The sequence below is a fragment of the Cicer arietinum genome, chromosome 1, assembly GCF_000331145.2.
Source record: "Cicer arietinum cultivar CDC Frontier isolate Library 1 chromosome 1, Cicar.CDCFrontier_v2.0, whole genome shotgun sequence".
In the NCBI taxonomy this organism is placed as follows: domain Eukaryota; kingdom Viridiplantae; phylum Streptophyta; class Magnoliopsida; order Fabales; family Fabaceae; genus Cicer; species Cicer arietinum.
Genome location: NC_021160.2, coordinates 23,646,894 through 23,663,764, shown reverse-complemented (window position 1 = coordinate 23,663,764; position 16,871 = coordinate 23,646,894). Strand labels below are relative to the sequence as shown.

General features: G+C 31.3%; 1 protein-coding gene across 1 annotated transcript; it reads left to right on the top strand.

Annotated features, from left to right (window-relative positions):
* Positions 1–7,503: 7,503 nt before the first annotated feature.
* LOC101490332 (uncharacterized) lies at positions 7,504–16,871 on the top strand. The gene is made up of 11 exons (XM_004488453.4): positions 7,504–7,907; positions 8,575–8,697; positions 8,826–8,922; positions 9,397–9,432; positions 10,415–10,602; positions 10,734–10,836; positions 15,153–15,334; positions 15,405–15,482; positions 15,765–15,867; positions 15,939–16,032; positions 16,139–16,871. The coding sequence occupies exons 1-11, from the start codon at positions 7,612–7,614 to the stop codon at positions 16,510–16,512; spliced, it is 1,674 nt and encodes a 557-aa protein (XP_004488510.1). The 5' UTR covers positions 7,504–7,611; the 3' UTR covers positions 16,513–16,871.

Below are 16,871 nucleotides of genomic sequence, written 5' to 3'. Positions count from 1 at the left end.
GGGTCAGTACAGTTTACCGAGGTGTCACCTATCACGGGTCAACACGATTTACTAAAAGAAAAAGCGGGAATCGTAAACGTACCGCCTATCACAGACCAGTACTGTTTACCTAGGTGCCACCTATCACGGGTCAGCACAATTCACCAAAAATGTAAATCGTAAATGTACCACCTATCACGGGTCAGTACAGTTACCATGGTGTCACCTATCACGGGTCAACACGATTTACTAAAAGAAAAAGCGGGAATCGTAAACGTACCGCCTATCACAGACCAGTACTGTTTACCTAGGTGCCACCTATCACGGGTCAGCACAATTCACCAAAAATGTAAATCGTAAATGTACCACCTATCACGGGTCAGTACAGTTACCATGGTGTCACCTATCACGGGTCAACACGATTTACTAAAATGTAAATCGCAAACGTACAACCTATCACGGGTCCGTACAGTTTACCAAGGTGTCACCTATCACGGGTCGACACAATTTACCAAATGAAATGCATGAGCATACACAGACTCCATTCACAACAATCGTTAAGCAAATGCAGATATTAAAAGATTCCCCATTTTTAATACCCATTTAACTTAAACGACTTTCAAACAACATTAATTAAATAAGTCATTAAGAGATTCCCCGTTCTTAATACCGATTTAACTTAATGATTTTCAAAACAAAACGTTAAGCAAACAGTCATATTAAGAGATTCCCCATTCTTAATACTCATTTACCGAAACGATTTTCAAAAACGATAGTTAAGTAACCGAGACATTAAGAGATTCCCCATTCTCAACGCCCAGTTAACTTAAACATTTTCCTCAAATACACATTAAGTAAACCGAGGTATTAAAAGATTCCCCATTTTTAATACTCGTTTAACTCTAATGGTTTTCAAATTCCACAGAAACAAATTCAAACATACTTTCACATTCAAACCATAATTCACAACAACCACACCAATTAACAAACATCAAGTACGAACACACCAAATACAACGAACACAAATCACGCAACATAACACCCAGATACATCAAATTTCATTTACCACGAAACATTCATCACTATAAACAAAACCTAACTCTAAGGTTTTACCCATAACGCCCTAGTTTCGTTTTTCCCCAAATCGATACATTTAACCCTAACAAATTCCTTCTCACACAACCACAGATAAGTCCCTAATGCAAACTAAAAGTTTGGAAGGAGCCCTTACCTCAACGTTAGCTTTATCGTGCGTTTCCGGTACCGCGAGAAATTCCGGTAAAATCTCCGCTCGCAACGCCGCTTCCAAATTAGTTCACTAGCACCGTAGCGTGGTGGTGAGCAACTTTCCCTTCTATCTCTTCGAGAAATGAGGTTTGGATCTAGAAGAAACGGAGGGGTTTGTGTTTGGATCTCAAAACCGTTTTTCTTCGTTTTCGAATCAAAGAGGAAGAGTGGAGTTGCGAAAACCTTGATCTAACTCTCACCCAACCTTGGGTCACTAGCTTTGAAGAAAAGGAAGCAACGAAAACGAAAAATGGAGAAGGATGGAATTTTGGGTTTTGCTCACGTGAGGTTCAGAGGAAGGAGATGGAAATTTGGAAATTTCCTTCCTTTCTTTTTCTTTCCTTTGTTTTTCCTTTCTTCCTTTTTCCTTCCTCCGTTTATATACTATTTTCTTTTCCTTTTCCTTCCTTCTAGTTTTCCTTTCTTTTTCCCTCCAAACAAACATATATAAATATAATAAATATAACTTAACAAATATCTCAAAATCTAGATATTTATTAAATTACCGTTTCACCCGAAACGCCTTAAATTCTCCGTAAAGGATTTTCTGCAGTTAAATTCAATTTATTTATCGACGAGAAATTCTAATTGGCATCGAAATATCTTTTTGATTATAAAACTCCAAAATATTATTAACTTTGGCTTAAAAAGCCTCCGAGCCAAAATCCAAAATACCCCAAAAATACATAAACGGTACTTTAAAATTATGGGTCTTACACATCTGGTGGACATGCTAACAAACCTCCATTTTTTGATGGAGCTAAATTTGAATACTAGAAAGATAAATTGCAAAGCTTCTTCATATCTCACAGTCCTAAACTATGGGAGATGGTTGACCATGGCTATGTAGCTCCAGATGACCCAAATGGTGTTGGCATACGTAGAAAGAAATTTGTTGTTTATCAGCAAAAGCAATTCAAGTTGCATCATAAATCCAGAAGTATTGTGATAAATGTTATAACCTTCAAAGAGTTTAATAAATGCAGCAACAAAAATACAACAAAGAGTATTTTGGTTGCTTTTTTTCCTCAATAATGAAGGAAACAAAAAAGTCAAGGAGTCTAGAGCAAACATATTGTTGAGACAATATGAGTTGTTCTAGAAAGAGGATGATGAATACATAGCAAAAATATTCTATAGTTTTCAAACTTTAATTACTGGGTTGAAATTACTTAACAAAAGCTACACCACAATTGATCATGTTAAAAAGATCTTAAGGAGTCGACCAAGAAAATGAAGACTTAAAGTTACAAATATTCAGGAAAAGATCTCAACATACTTCCTTTAGAGGAACTCATGTTCACTTCTATCACATGAGATTGAGCTAAATGAAGACGAACCAAACAGGAATTCAAAATCTATTACGTTCAAATCTAAAAGCAATAAAACTACTTTCAAGGTTTTCAAGCAGAAAATGAACCAAACGAAAGTGAATTTGGTGACCAAAGTGATGATTCAGATAGTGATGAATTGTTACTCATCTTCAAAAGAATTCATCGTTTATGGAGTAGAATAAATAAACAGTTTCCCAAGAAGGACTTCATACATTCCCCAAATTGAAGAAATAAACAGTTTCCCATGACTAATTTTGGATGAAGTGTCACAAGGTGACCGTGTAATTGTTGTTGACTAGGCAATATTTAATATTTAAAATTAAGATTCATTTTATTAACTCATTTAATCATTTAATTAAAAACTTAAAACTAATTAATTAATCAATTAATCAATTAAATAATAAAAACTCAATAATCTTCATCTTCAACCCCAAATTTTTTTAATAAAAACTCAACAACCTTCATCTTCAACCCTAATTTCTTCATCTTCAAATCACAAATTATCATATCTAATTCAAACCCTAAAAATTATAATTTCTCATTTTTCTTACATCGTACCTATTATGGACATGGTTGTCTTCTTGTGCTTTGGCTATGACCTCCTATTATGATCTTAGTCTCTCTTATTCTTTTCCCTTTTTCATCATAGTGGTTGCAAATTTCCTCCTAAAATTTCTTTCGATATATTTTTTTTTATTTTACTTTTTCGTGTAAGGATTTGTATAATTTGGATTGATCAATAGTTTGACATTTGTGTTTCAAGGATTAATTGAAGACTAAAAAATGTAACACAAGATAGATTTAGTGCATTTATTGTAAATTTTCCTACCCCGCATAGATTTGGTTGCGAACCCCAGCCCCCTTCCAAAATCGAGATAATGCATATTTAGGGTATAGATCAGATATGAGAATTGTGATTTGAAGATGAAAAGATTAGAGTTGAAGATGAAGATTGTTGAGTTTTTATTAAAAAAATTGGAGTTGAAGATGGAGATTATTGAGTTTTTATTATTTACTAGGTTTATTAATTAATTTTTAGTATTTAATTAAATGAGTTAATAAAATAAATTTTAATTTTAAATATTGTCTAGTACTTCTAATATGCCACCTGTACTTTTTCAAGAATTGTATCATAATCTTTGTGAATGATGGATACTATTATTGTACATATTCTTATATCATAATTTCAAATAGTTTATAATATAAAGTTTGATGAATGTCATTTGCATGATCAAGAAATTTGTTTAGTAAATCTATGTTTGAAACAAAAGAAAGGAAAATAAAAAGTTAGATAAGGAAATAAAACATTTATATGGATTTTTTTTTCTCCTTTGTTACACATTGAAAATGGAAAGAAATAAGTATATTTGGTGGAACCCACTCAATCTTTCTTTCTCCTCAAATTAAAAAAAAAAAAAAAAAAAAGCATCAAATTCATCAATTAATTTAAAATGACAACTACACCTCTACTTTATTTATTTAAATGACTATAAAAAAATTATAGTCCGTGTATTATATGATCTCATTTTTATCACGACAAAATTAAAATAAAAACACTAATTTTAACTAATTCTTTAGTAAAAAAACGTTTATTCATGTTTATAATAACATGAAAAAATATTTATTTTAATTAATTGATTAATGATAAATATTTATCTCCTATATAAATTGTAAACTCTTGTGAAAAATTATAGTCACTGAATTATAATTTTTCACATTTTTATGTCGACGATATTTAAAAAAACACTTATTTTAATTAATTATATAGTGAAGAATATTTATCCCTTGTATAGTGAAAATGATAATCTCAAATCAGTATATTCTAATTATTCTCATTTTGTTTAGCAAATATCAGAAAACACCAATTTTAACTAATTGTATAGTGACAAATATTTATCTTGTATTTGAATTATACACTCCAAATGCTTATTTAGTGATTCATTTTCATATAAAACAACGTAAAAAAAATAAAGTATGACAAAATTATAGTTAATGTATTATATTATTCTGATGTTATACTGACAATCTTAAACAAATACAAATTTAACTAATTCTTTAGTAACAAACATTTATACTCTGTTATGGTGTTTATAATTAATAAACTCAAATCACTATATAATAATTATTCTCATTTTTATTTAGAAGATAAAAGAAAATACACTAAATCAAAAAAATTGATTAATAACAAATAAATATTTATCTCATGTATGAGTTATACATTTTAAAAGTTTATACAACGACTCTTTAAAAAAAAAAAAGATGAAAAACATAATACTAATTTTAACTATGATAAAATAGAATATGAATTTTAACTATTTACCCTGTATATTATTTTTAAAATAAACTCGAATTAGTATATTATAATTATTTTTAGTTTTATTTAGAATGTATTTTAAAAAATTAACTAACTAGTTAATAACAAATATTTGTCTCGTGTATTAAGTGTACACTTCAACTACTTTTTTAGTGACTGATTTCCATAAATATAACATAAAAAATAAAATATAAAAATATTATAGTTATTATATTATTATTGTATCCATATTTGTATTGTTGATGTTAAAAAAAAAATACTAATTTAATAAATTATTTATTGACAATTATTTGTGTCGTGTATGATTTTTATAATTAACTCAAATTTGTATGTTATAGTTATCCTTAATTTTTAGAAGATATAAAAAACTATTACATGTGACTAATTAATTTATGAGAAATATTTTGTCATGTATATAAATTGAGCAATGATATTTAAACACATTTTTAAACAAATACATGTGGCCCCCACACAATTTTTCTCTTCATTTAATATCTTTATTTATTTATTTATTTATTTATTTTTACTTTCCTCTATATTTATCTCTCTTTTTTCATTTTTTTTTGTGTGTCTTCCTCTACAAAAACAAACCTCACACATTCATCTTCCATTTCTTCAATATTTTCTCCTTCTTCCTTTTATTTACTGATTTTAATTAAATTATTAATAAATTAACTTGAGCAACTTTATCTCCTCACTTGCAAGATAATTTTTCACTTCCTTCTTTCCCACAATATTGAGTTTCAAATTTTGTCTTTCATTTAAGAATGTATTATTTTTTTAGACATTACTATTGAGAAAATTTGCAATTGTTTGTGGTACATTATTTTGTTTAGATATAAATTTTTGTTTTTTTGGGTTCATACCTGATTTTTCTTCTTCTGGTTAATAATATAAATATTATTGTTTAATCAAGTACAATAGGTGGTTAATGACTTATTTTGTCTAAAAATTAGGTATGTGAACTATTAATCAATCATGTTAATTATTTTTGTCTAAATATTAAGTTTCATCATTGTTAATCAATGATGTTAATCATATTTGAATTGTTATGTTTCATCAATATCTAAATTGTTGGTAGGTCTAACACATTTCATATTATGTGATTAATAGTGTGTTAATTCTAGGTCTTTATGATTTTTTTGTTTCTAATTAATAGTATAAATATAATTGGTTAGTGAAGTACAATAGGTGATTAATGAATTATTTCTGTCTAAATGTGGCAGGTCTAACACATTTTATATTATTAGGTGCTAATTGTTGGTTACTTTATGGTGCTATTGAAGATGAAGATGTCAGAGTTGACAACATTGATGATGATCATGACAACGCATGTTGTTGGGAATCAAACAAGATATAAACTTGGTTAAAGACTTAAACAAATATGGTTAATTCCTTGCACAATTGTGTTAATGGATTTGAACAAAATTTTTGGTCATTCTTATCAGACAACATAAATTTGGTTAATGACTTTAAGAAACATGATTAATGGATTCGAACTGAAAACTTGAGCATCTAATCAACACTAAGTTTTAACCATACATATTTACTAATTATGTTTGACGTTGGTTTTGTTGAATTGTTCACGTTAGGCTCACCTGATGAAAAATGTATGAAAATTATATCATAACAAAACTACAACTACAACAACACAACAACATATACAATTTATTACTTACCAACAAATTTTTTTGCGACTTCATCTCCAACATTTTCAACAGGGGTACTAACTTCCACCTCACCCGTTGACAAATAGTATGTTATTAACAAGTCCAATTGCATGCCATAAACAAACTCAATTCAGAATTTAAGGTCACATAAAATATACTGAAATTCCATTATGCAGCTTGAATTGGACAAAAAATGAAAGAACATGCCAAAAAATGTAATGTGCAATAGCTAAGTCCACAATGTTTAGAAAGGCTTGGATTTCAACATCCAACCACGGTAAGGAATTAAGGATAAAAATTAATTTCAAAATCATTCTTATTTCTCATTTATATACAGTATATGTATTTGTATTTGTGTCCAAAAATATTTTTAAATAACAATTATCATATAAGTGTGTATACGTATACTATATATTTGTTTGTATTTGTATCTAAAAATGTGTTTAAATAACATTTCTCATATAAATTGTATATTTGAAAGACTTCTTTTGGCTACTCATTTTCAGAAAAACAATGTAAAAAAATTAAAGTTTAATATTATTCATAATTTTTTTAAAAGTTTACTATAGTACAATCATTACTTTTATAAGTAAACAACTGACCTTAAATGTTGGCTACTATACTTAATGCTAATATTTTTAATATACCTTTATTTTAATAAAAAATATTTAATATTAATAGTTGAAAATTTGATATTCAAATATACAATTTAATAAATTTAAATTATATTTTACATAAAATCTAAAAAATTAATTATACTTGATTAACTTTTTAATAACTATAAATGTAGTTATTTTTATAATAATGACAAAAAGAATATTTTAAATTAAGAATGGTAAATATACTTAACACTGTTCCTCTTAATACTTTTTTAAAAGCACTGTTCCTCTTTGAATATAATTTTTGTTTTATCTTTATACAAAACTTCGTAGTTAAGAATTGTACTACCAGAGAAAGAGAGAAAAGAAAGATCATCAGTTACTAGAAAACGAAACATATCATATCAACAGAATTGAGAGTGGAAGTGATGGCGAAATTGAAGATAGCAGGGACATGGTCAGGTGTGTTAGAAGAAGTCGATTTAGAGCGTATGATCATATCTTCACTACGTGAAGAAATTGCTAAACGATCTAATTGCGAAAACCCTCACTTCATCAACCTCATATGTGCTGGTAGAATTCTCAAGGAAGAAAATGGAACCCTAACGTTATCACAATTGGGTATAAAAAACAACTCTAAGATCCTCGCTACTCTCTCTTCTCCTCAACAAGGTCATTCTCTTGTTGTTGAAGAACAAAGCTCTCAAAGGCTTGCACGTATCAGGTAACATATGTATTTACTCGTCAAATTGGTAGTTGAATGTGTGTTAAATTTCGCGAATTAAATTGTTAGTGATTGAAGTTAATTATATGGGGAGCATGTTATATTGCGGGAAAATGCAGAAAAATGAATCCTATGCGACTTAAATAGTCAATTTGCGGAGACATTAAAATCCGCAATATTGCGGCTGCAATTATTGTTGCCACAATTTAAAACCATGATGAGGAATAATTTGACCAAAGAAATGTATGTTGAGACTCCATGTTAGTTAGGAAATTGGAATTTTAGTCTTTGAAAATGTAGGATGGTGCAATATAATTTTCCTTGTTTATTCATTAGGAAATACACGACCATTAAGTGATGAAGGAAGTGTTATTACATTTTTTAGACATCCTTTCATATCTAATTTTGTTTTAAGTAGTCAAATTAGTCTTTGAATTTTGAACAATAAAGCATAGATCGTAATAGTTCCCGAATGATAGAAATTACATCCATGGCCCATGAATATGTGTCTGATTGCTGAATTAAACCCTGAATGTGTATTTCATACATCAAATTAGGAATGGATAATAACAAATCTGATTAGGGTAAATAGTAATATCTCAACACTCGACAGATACTATGTTAGCATTCCTACTCTCTCTGAAGCTGTTGAATTTCATGCAAACAGGGCAGCTGCAACTGCATTAGCTGTAAGGCATGCAGATGGTTCGTTACCTGTTGAAGACTTTAACATAGAAGTAGAAGATCAAAGTGGACAGAAAGTACGCTTAGGATCAGAGATTGATCAGAGGTATAAACCCTTGTGGCATTTTCATGCATCTAGATGCAATTAATTTTTCTTTGTGAAAACGGTTTTAACTATGAAGGTACATTATATGTTTTGGCCGTTGAAGTGATACTCAAATTATCATTTGGCAGGGCAGTAATGATGGGACTGATGCTTCATGCAAAGGGGAAGCATCTAATCAAAGTGGGAAATTACAAAGATGCACTAGAAGTGCTTAGCATGGGAGAGGCCAGTTCCTAATAAATTTAATTATCTCGATAAAGGATATATTTTGCTGCGAATGTGTTTTTTAAGTTGGTGTAGAAGCAGAGTTATGCTATGTATCAGTATAAAAACCATTGTGCTCAATGTGATATGATAAATAAGCACTTTAACTTGTGAGAATTGTCTGATTTTAGTTTAATAACACTTCCAATGGGGTACAGCTCAAGGATTTTTTAAACATAATTGATTTCCTATCTCTCTTTATAACGTTTAAAGTTGAGTAAAAATTTTGCACAAAAGAATTTGAGGAATGCTATCAACACACACTCTTAAATTGGTTGAAATTCGAATAACTCCCACTAAATCATGTAGGCGACCACATAAATTTCAAAAGCTCGAACTGTTTGATGTTTTTATACTACAACTTTAACTAAATTCATTCAAATGCCTTTTTTCATGCCGTTATTCTAAGAATTAATTACCTAATTTACTTTGCAGGAGGCATTCTCTATTTGTGATCCAAAAGTCATTGAGGTTAGTAGTCCAATCTATAGACTAGATCTTCATTTTGGCATATGATGGAATTTACCTGCCAATTATATATTCAAGCTATATATTTATTTCACTTAAACTGCCATTAGCTGCCTATTTGATAGCTACCAGTGGTATTTTATTACAAAGAATTGGAAAAATCCCCTTGATTACAACCCTGCAGGACTTTGAGGTCTACACCCGCCAATGCCCAAAGGTTCTAACACTTTTCATTTGGCCAGGAACATCAACAAAATCCTTTTTTATTATAGCGCGCTCTGGTCGTGTTTTGGGGTGTCAAAGAAGCTGCCGCACCATTAATATGCACCATTAATATGCAACACACTGGCAAGCACAGTAGTGGAAACCCCTGATTTGCGGTCATAGCTGTATTATTTTCCGCTATTGACAACCTAGGATATCCTACTCTCTAACTACCTAAAACTAGATAATTGTAACTAACTATCTAACACCATTCCTTTTGTTTTCCTTCAAATCTAATTGACATCGGAAATAGTCCCCCCAGGCCCTAAACAAAGCCTGATACAGACATGCATTTTAAATGAAGTTGCTGAATCACCTAGGTAATAGTTTAAACATTAAACTTAAATATTGGAGAAGGTTATAGGACAGACAGCACCTGAAGTAACAAATTTAACTTATCACCCACCTCAAAAAAAAAAAAAATATTTCAAAGGGAATGTAGCACAAAAGTTGTGGCAAAACTCTTTTAAGGTGTTCGCTTTTCCAAGATATTCATGCTATGAAGGGTTCACTTGCGAGTGGAGTTATAATACTTTTGATCAAAAAATGAAAGGAATTGGTTTTAACATCATCATTTGTGCATGTATGTATCACTATCGCTAATTCCGTTTTTGATATTTCAATCGTCAAAGTATTCTCTTCCCATTAGAGGAGCCAAATTCTTTTTTTAAGTCTTCCTAATCTTTGAAATTAATACAATTTTCTCTTTCTGTCTATTCAGCTTATTGATAATGTTCCAATACTGCAAATAGACATGGTATGGTGCTACTTTATGCTACGAGACATTAGATGGCTATCAGATGCAGGAAAGCGCCTTGAAATGGCTAGGGCAGGAATTGAGCGTGCTCATGGAAAGGATTCTCTCCGTCTCAGACTCTTGCAAGGTGGTCGCTATCCAGAACTTGCATTGTGAGTTGTTTCAGTGCAATGTTTATTTTTTTTTCCTTTGAAATTCTCAAATTACTGGGATGGAATTATAAGTATATTAATTTTCAGAATTTATTTCTTGACTTCTAAGTAGACTAAAATTTTGTAAACAGGCATTTGAGACTAGAGTTGCTTGAAGGGGTTGTGGCATTTCATACTGGCCAGTTGGAGAAATCAAGACAAGCTTTAGCTTCTGCAAGAGCAAAGTTTGTTCAGGTAGGTCTAATTATCATAGCATATTAGCTTATTGTGATAAATTAAGTGACAAAAAAATCAACATTTACATATGTTCCAGCTTTTAGTCTCCTTGTTTGATCACTGCAATAGTTGGTAGAAGTCATATATATCATAATCTTACAAGATGCAAGTTAAATGAGATTAAGTTTGAGATCAGAAAAAATTAACATTTACTGATTTTGAATTTTAATTTTGACAGTACCATTAAATATTGAGCATTTCTGTGGTTTCAGATTGTCTTTTTTTCTTTTTTCTTTTTTAATTTGTGATTGATATACTCAGTTTTGTTTCCTTTTATATGCCCCCCCTCTCATTTTCTCTTTCAATGAAGAAGAAAAGGAACATGTAGTCTAGCTGAAGAATATGGCATATAATTGTTAGGAACCCCATAATTAGATTCTAAGGATTTAGAGGAAGAACACTAATATTTAGAAAAAAATAAGAAATAATAGGAGAGAATCTCTCCAAACAAGATACACAAGAGAGGATACGCACCTCAAGGGAAAATGCACCCTTCAACCGGAATACCAGTTAAGAAAATTCTCGTTAAGAATCAAGGGAAATCAAATTTGATTATCTTTTATTTTATATTATTTTATTTACTTTTGTTTTATGATTCTGTCATTATTACTATTTTGTAATTTATTTTCCTATATAAATAGCTTAGGGTTGTAGTAATAAGATATGAAAACATTTTGTCTTTTACTTTCTTCATGGTATCTAGAGCTCTTAGTTAGGGTTCCACAATGTAATGGGGTTCAGGGCTCCAAACTTAAAGGGGCACCAACATTTTGTTTTTAATTTATGTACGACACGTTTTGCAACCCGACCCGTTTTTCCATGGCACACACTACCCCATGGAAGGTGGCCCTTATGGGTAGCAGTGGCGGCAATGGTTTTGATGAAAAACCATAAGTGATCAACAACGTCGGCACTGATGGCGGCCCAGGCGGCAATGGCTGGAATGGTTTCTCCAACAATGGTTTTTTCAATTTTTTTGGCCATGAGGGAACTTCTAATGCCCTAAAGGTTGAGTCTCAAATTCCTTCTTGCTCTATTGCTCAAAGAGGTAGTTTTTCAAATACTCCTCTATTCAGTGTCAATACCAGTCATACTTGGATTTTCGATTTTGGTGCTACTGATCATACGACTTAGGAGTCAAATTTGTTTTCTTCTGATAGTCCTTGTGCAAGTAACCACAATTAAAATTGTAGATGCATCTCTTTCAGCCATTCCATGGAAAGGTTCTGTTATTTTGTCACCTGTACTAACCTTAGATGATGTCTTACATGTTCCTAATTTATCATGTAATCTATTATCCATTACTAAATTAACAAATGATATAAATTGTCGAGCCAATTTCTTTCATTCTCATTGCACTTTTAAGGATTTGAACATGGGAAAAATGATTGGCAATGCTAAGCAGAGTGGATAAATCTATTATCTTGACAATAGACTCGACTTCAAAGACCAACCTCAAATAAGTACCTGCTTTGAATCTACTTTTGTTGCTTCTAATAATGATAATATTATGTTATGGCATTAACGGTTAGAACATCATAGTTTTCCGTATTTGAAACATTTGTTTCCTAAATTATTTTCTAAGATGGATTTGTCTTTATTTCATTGTGAAACTTGCGAATTTGCTAAACATCACCGTTCTTCTTTTTCTACACAACCATATAAACAATCAAAACCGTTTGCAGTCATTCACAGTGATGTTTGAGGTCCTAATAGAATAAAAATATTTTCTAATAAAAAATGGTTTATAACTTTTATCGATGATCATACTAGAATTTGTTGGATTTATTTATTGAAAGAAAAATCAGAAGTTGGAAATATTGTAAAAAAATTCTTTAAAATGGTACAAACTCAATACCAAACAAATATTCAAGTTTTCAGAAGTGACAATAGTAAAGAATATTTTAATATGCTTTTGTTAGATTTTTTCTTGAAAATGGGGTTGTTCATCAAAGTTCCTGTGTTAATACACTCCAACAAAATGGAATTGCAGAGAGAAAGAATAGGCATATTCTTGAAGTTGCTAGAGCTTTACTCTTTACAAATAAGGTTCCAAAATATTTGTGGGGTGAAGCTGTTTTAACTACATCATATTTAATTAATCCTATGCAATCTAAATTTTAGATTTTCAAATCCCTCGTGATGTTTTTCGAAGTTGTTTTCCTTTGACTCGTGTATTTGCTGATTTGCCACTAAAAATTTTTGGTTGCACTTCTTTTGTTCATGAACATACATAACTTGTCAAACTCGAGCCACGAGCAATAAAGTGTGCTTTTACTGGTTACTCTCCAACTCAAAGAGTATAAGTGTTTTGAATCAATATCAAAAAGAATTTTGTAATCATGGATGTTACTTTTGTTGAAAATCAACCCTTTTCTACTAACATTCATCTTCCGGGAGAAAATTTTAAGAAAGATTCATCTTTTACTTTTGAAAAAATCATTACTTTACATGATATAGTGTTGTCACAATTATGAGATTTATATTGATGCACCAAAAGAAAATGTCCAAGAATTCATATTGGACTTCAATTCACTTATGAATGAGGTTCTGACAAATTCGTTGTGAATGAGGTTTTGACAGATACGGGGGTGACAATTTCAAATCAAAATCACTATGAACAAATTCTTGATCTCGATAATAATGAATGGCCACCTGAAATGCCATAACATAATGGCTCAGATAAAGAGACACAAAACATGTTTATTACCATTGACCTTACTTGGAAGGAAAATGTCTTTTAAAGAAGAAACCAATGAAGGACTCGTTCTCCTACCCTTCCAAGATTCCGAATCAATAGATAATCCACCACATCATCCTGATATATGTAAGTCTTCTTCTGTTCTTAAGAGTAATGTTGAGTATCCTGATATAGACCTTCCTATTGCTATTAGGAAACCTGTTAAGAAAATACATCCTAGATCTCTTTGAGGAAATTGGGATAAGTGGGTAGACCAGTAGATACTTCTATAGATTTAAATGCTAAACTATGGGAGAAAGGTAGTGTTCCTGTTAATATTGAAAGATACTAGAGGTTGGTTGACAAACTTATTTATCTAGCCCACACTAGACTTGACATTGCTTTCTCAGTGAGTGTTGTAAGCCAATTCATGCACCCTCCCTATGAAGACAATTGGAGGTTGTTTATCAGATCCTAAGGTACTTGAAATCCAATCTTGGAAAGGATTTGTACTTCAAGAAAATCAATGACAGAAAAGACTCTATATTTATAGATGTTGATTGGGTAGCATCAATTACTGATAGAAAATCCACTACTGGTGTTTGGGGAAATTTAGTCACTTGGTGAAGTAAGAAACAAGATGGTGGTGTTTGAAGCAGTGCAAAAGTCGAATTCAGAGCAATGACTCAAGGAATCTATGAACTTTTGTGGATTAGTAAACTCTTGGAAGAACTGAAAATGAAAGTTGACTCACCCTTAAAATTGTTTTTTGATAGCAAAACAACAATAAGTATAGCTCACAACCCTGTGCAACATGATAGAACCAAGCACATTGCCAGTTCATAAAAGAAAAAATTGATGCTGGAATTATATGCCTGTCATTTGTGAACTCGAATCAGCAAACTACTGATATCTTGACAAAAAGTTTGGCAAAAACCAATTTTGAGCGATTTATAGCCAAGTTGGGGGCATGAAAGATATCTATGCACCAACTTGAGGGGGGTGTTGAAGAATCAAGGGAAATCAGATTTGATTCTCTTTTATTTTATATTATTCTATTTACTTTTATTTTATGATTCTGTCATTATTACTATTGTAATTTATTTTCCTATATAAATAACTTAGGGCTGTAAGAATAAGATATGAAAATATTTTGCCTTTACTTTCAAGTCTAATTTAGCGAAATATGCTTTCTAAGGAGATGAAACCTTTATTCATAGAGGCTCGCTGTACAATAGGACAAAAGGGATAAGGATCAATGAGCCCTAGGCTAGGAAATAGGAAAATAGAAACAGAAAGTACTAACAAACCTGAAACAGAAAATTAAAATAACTAACAGAGCTATAAAAGCTCATATCTTCTAACTAACTAATTACCCAATTAATTAATTTATAACTTCTAGAACTAATTCAATTAATCTAAGTACTAACATTAACATACTTTAATTTCTTACTCTCCTTCTATGCAATGAAGGGGAGCTTTGATGCAACAGTTTGAATCATGGATTCAGTCTTTTGCAAATGCAAGATAAGATTGCCTAAAATTGATTCATAATGGGTCTGACTCTCGTATACAATGTTCTGCTTTGTTGCAGCTGCAAGTGCCAGATGAAGCCTTATCATTTGTTATGAGCATGGGCTACAATCAACGTGATACAAAGAGAGCATTGCGAATGAACAATCAAGATGTTGGGGGTGCCATTGATTTCCTTGTTGAGGAGAAGGCAAAGAAAATGCAAAAAATGGAGGAAGATTTAAAAAGAAAAGAGGAAATTAGGTTGGTGCAACTTGATGTTTATTAACTTTTTTAATTTCTTCATCTCAGTTGCTAAATAGCTTCTTTCCAGGGAGCAAAAGCGGTATGGCGTGACCCCTTTAAAGAAGGCCGTGGATCTTGAGAGATTGAAGGAATTGGTCACTATTGGGTGAGTGTTATTTTGGTGTTGTGTGTTGGTATTGTAATTTGTGAAGAGGCTACTCCTTCGTTATTTAAAATAGCATATTGGCATGTAATAACATAAAGAAGTTTTTAGTGTCTATTAATGAGTCATGGCTTATGCTACTTAAATTCATTCATGTTGTCGCATGCATGATTGCATATATGCATTTCTAACATAGACAAATCTTTATTATATGCATTTCTAATAATTCTTCAGAAAACTTCACATTTATTGTTCTAGTGAAACTCGATACTCCTATTCTGGCAGGTTTGACAAGGAGCTTGCTGCTGAAGCCCTTAGAAGAAATGAAAACGATACTCAAAAGGCATTGGACGATTTGACGAATCCAGAAATTAATTCTGATTTACAGGTTTCTAAATGTCTTAACCAAATTCTATGTAACTTTAAACAATATTTCTACTTACTTTAATTGACATGAAGGTTAAGATCGAGTCAAGGAAAAGGAAACGAAAGAAACAAGCAACAGATTCTGCAATTGAAAAAGTTGTGCAAATGGGTTTTGAAAGATCAATAGGTACATAAGCTATTTAGATTTAATGAATAACCATGTGCTAAGGTGAAACTTAGTTAAATATATATAGGGGTGTTCCTATGTATTCTAATATGCTTCTTATTTGCAGTGGTTGCTGCTTTTGAGGCAGGCGGCACTTTAGAAGAAGTATTGCAAAAGCTGACAGCACAACCTGAGACTGACCCTGCATCAGCTGCGGAAAGGAATTCAATAGCTGCTTCCCATGGCAGTGGAAGTTCATCTAACCCTTTACCGGACGATGTTGGTTCTGATATTCTAGACCTAATGAATGAGGTTGAAGATAACAAAAAAGCAGAAGAAAGGGACGTGGAAATGGAAGATGAGCTATCTGCAGATATAGCTAAAGGCGATGCATTGACTGATTATGACATTGAAGTTACTATAGAAGGGGAAGCCATAACTGAGTACCTCTCTATGGTTGAGTCAGCAGGCAGCTGTGAGAAAATGGTTACTTCCAATTAAGAAGAGCATGATTTGATAGCAGTTTATGTAAATAGCAGGATTATAAAGACAATGAATGTGTTTCTGCTCTTTGCTGCATGGAGCTTATGTAAATAGCTGGATGATCAGTACATTGGTGCTCAAACCCTGGAGTTTTTATAATAATTAGTCGATTTAACATTAAATACTTAATTTGTTTTTGAACTAGCTAAAGTGTTGAACGACATATCTGTTATAGGAGTAAGTGGACTATTTCTTGCTCTTTACAACTTGTGTGAAGTAAGAATAATGGATATAAATATCTCTTGGTATCTTCCTTGGAGATGAATCTTATCTTTAGTCCTAATTTATTATAATAAATAAGTCCTGGTTCACTTCAA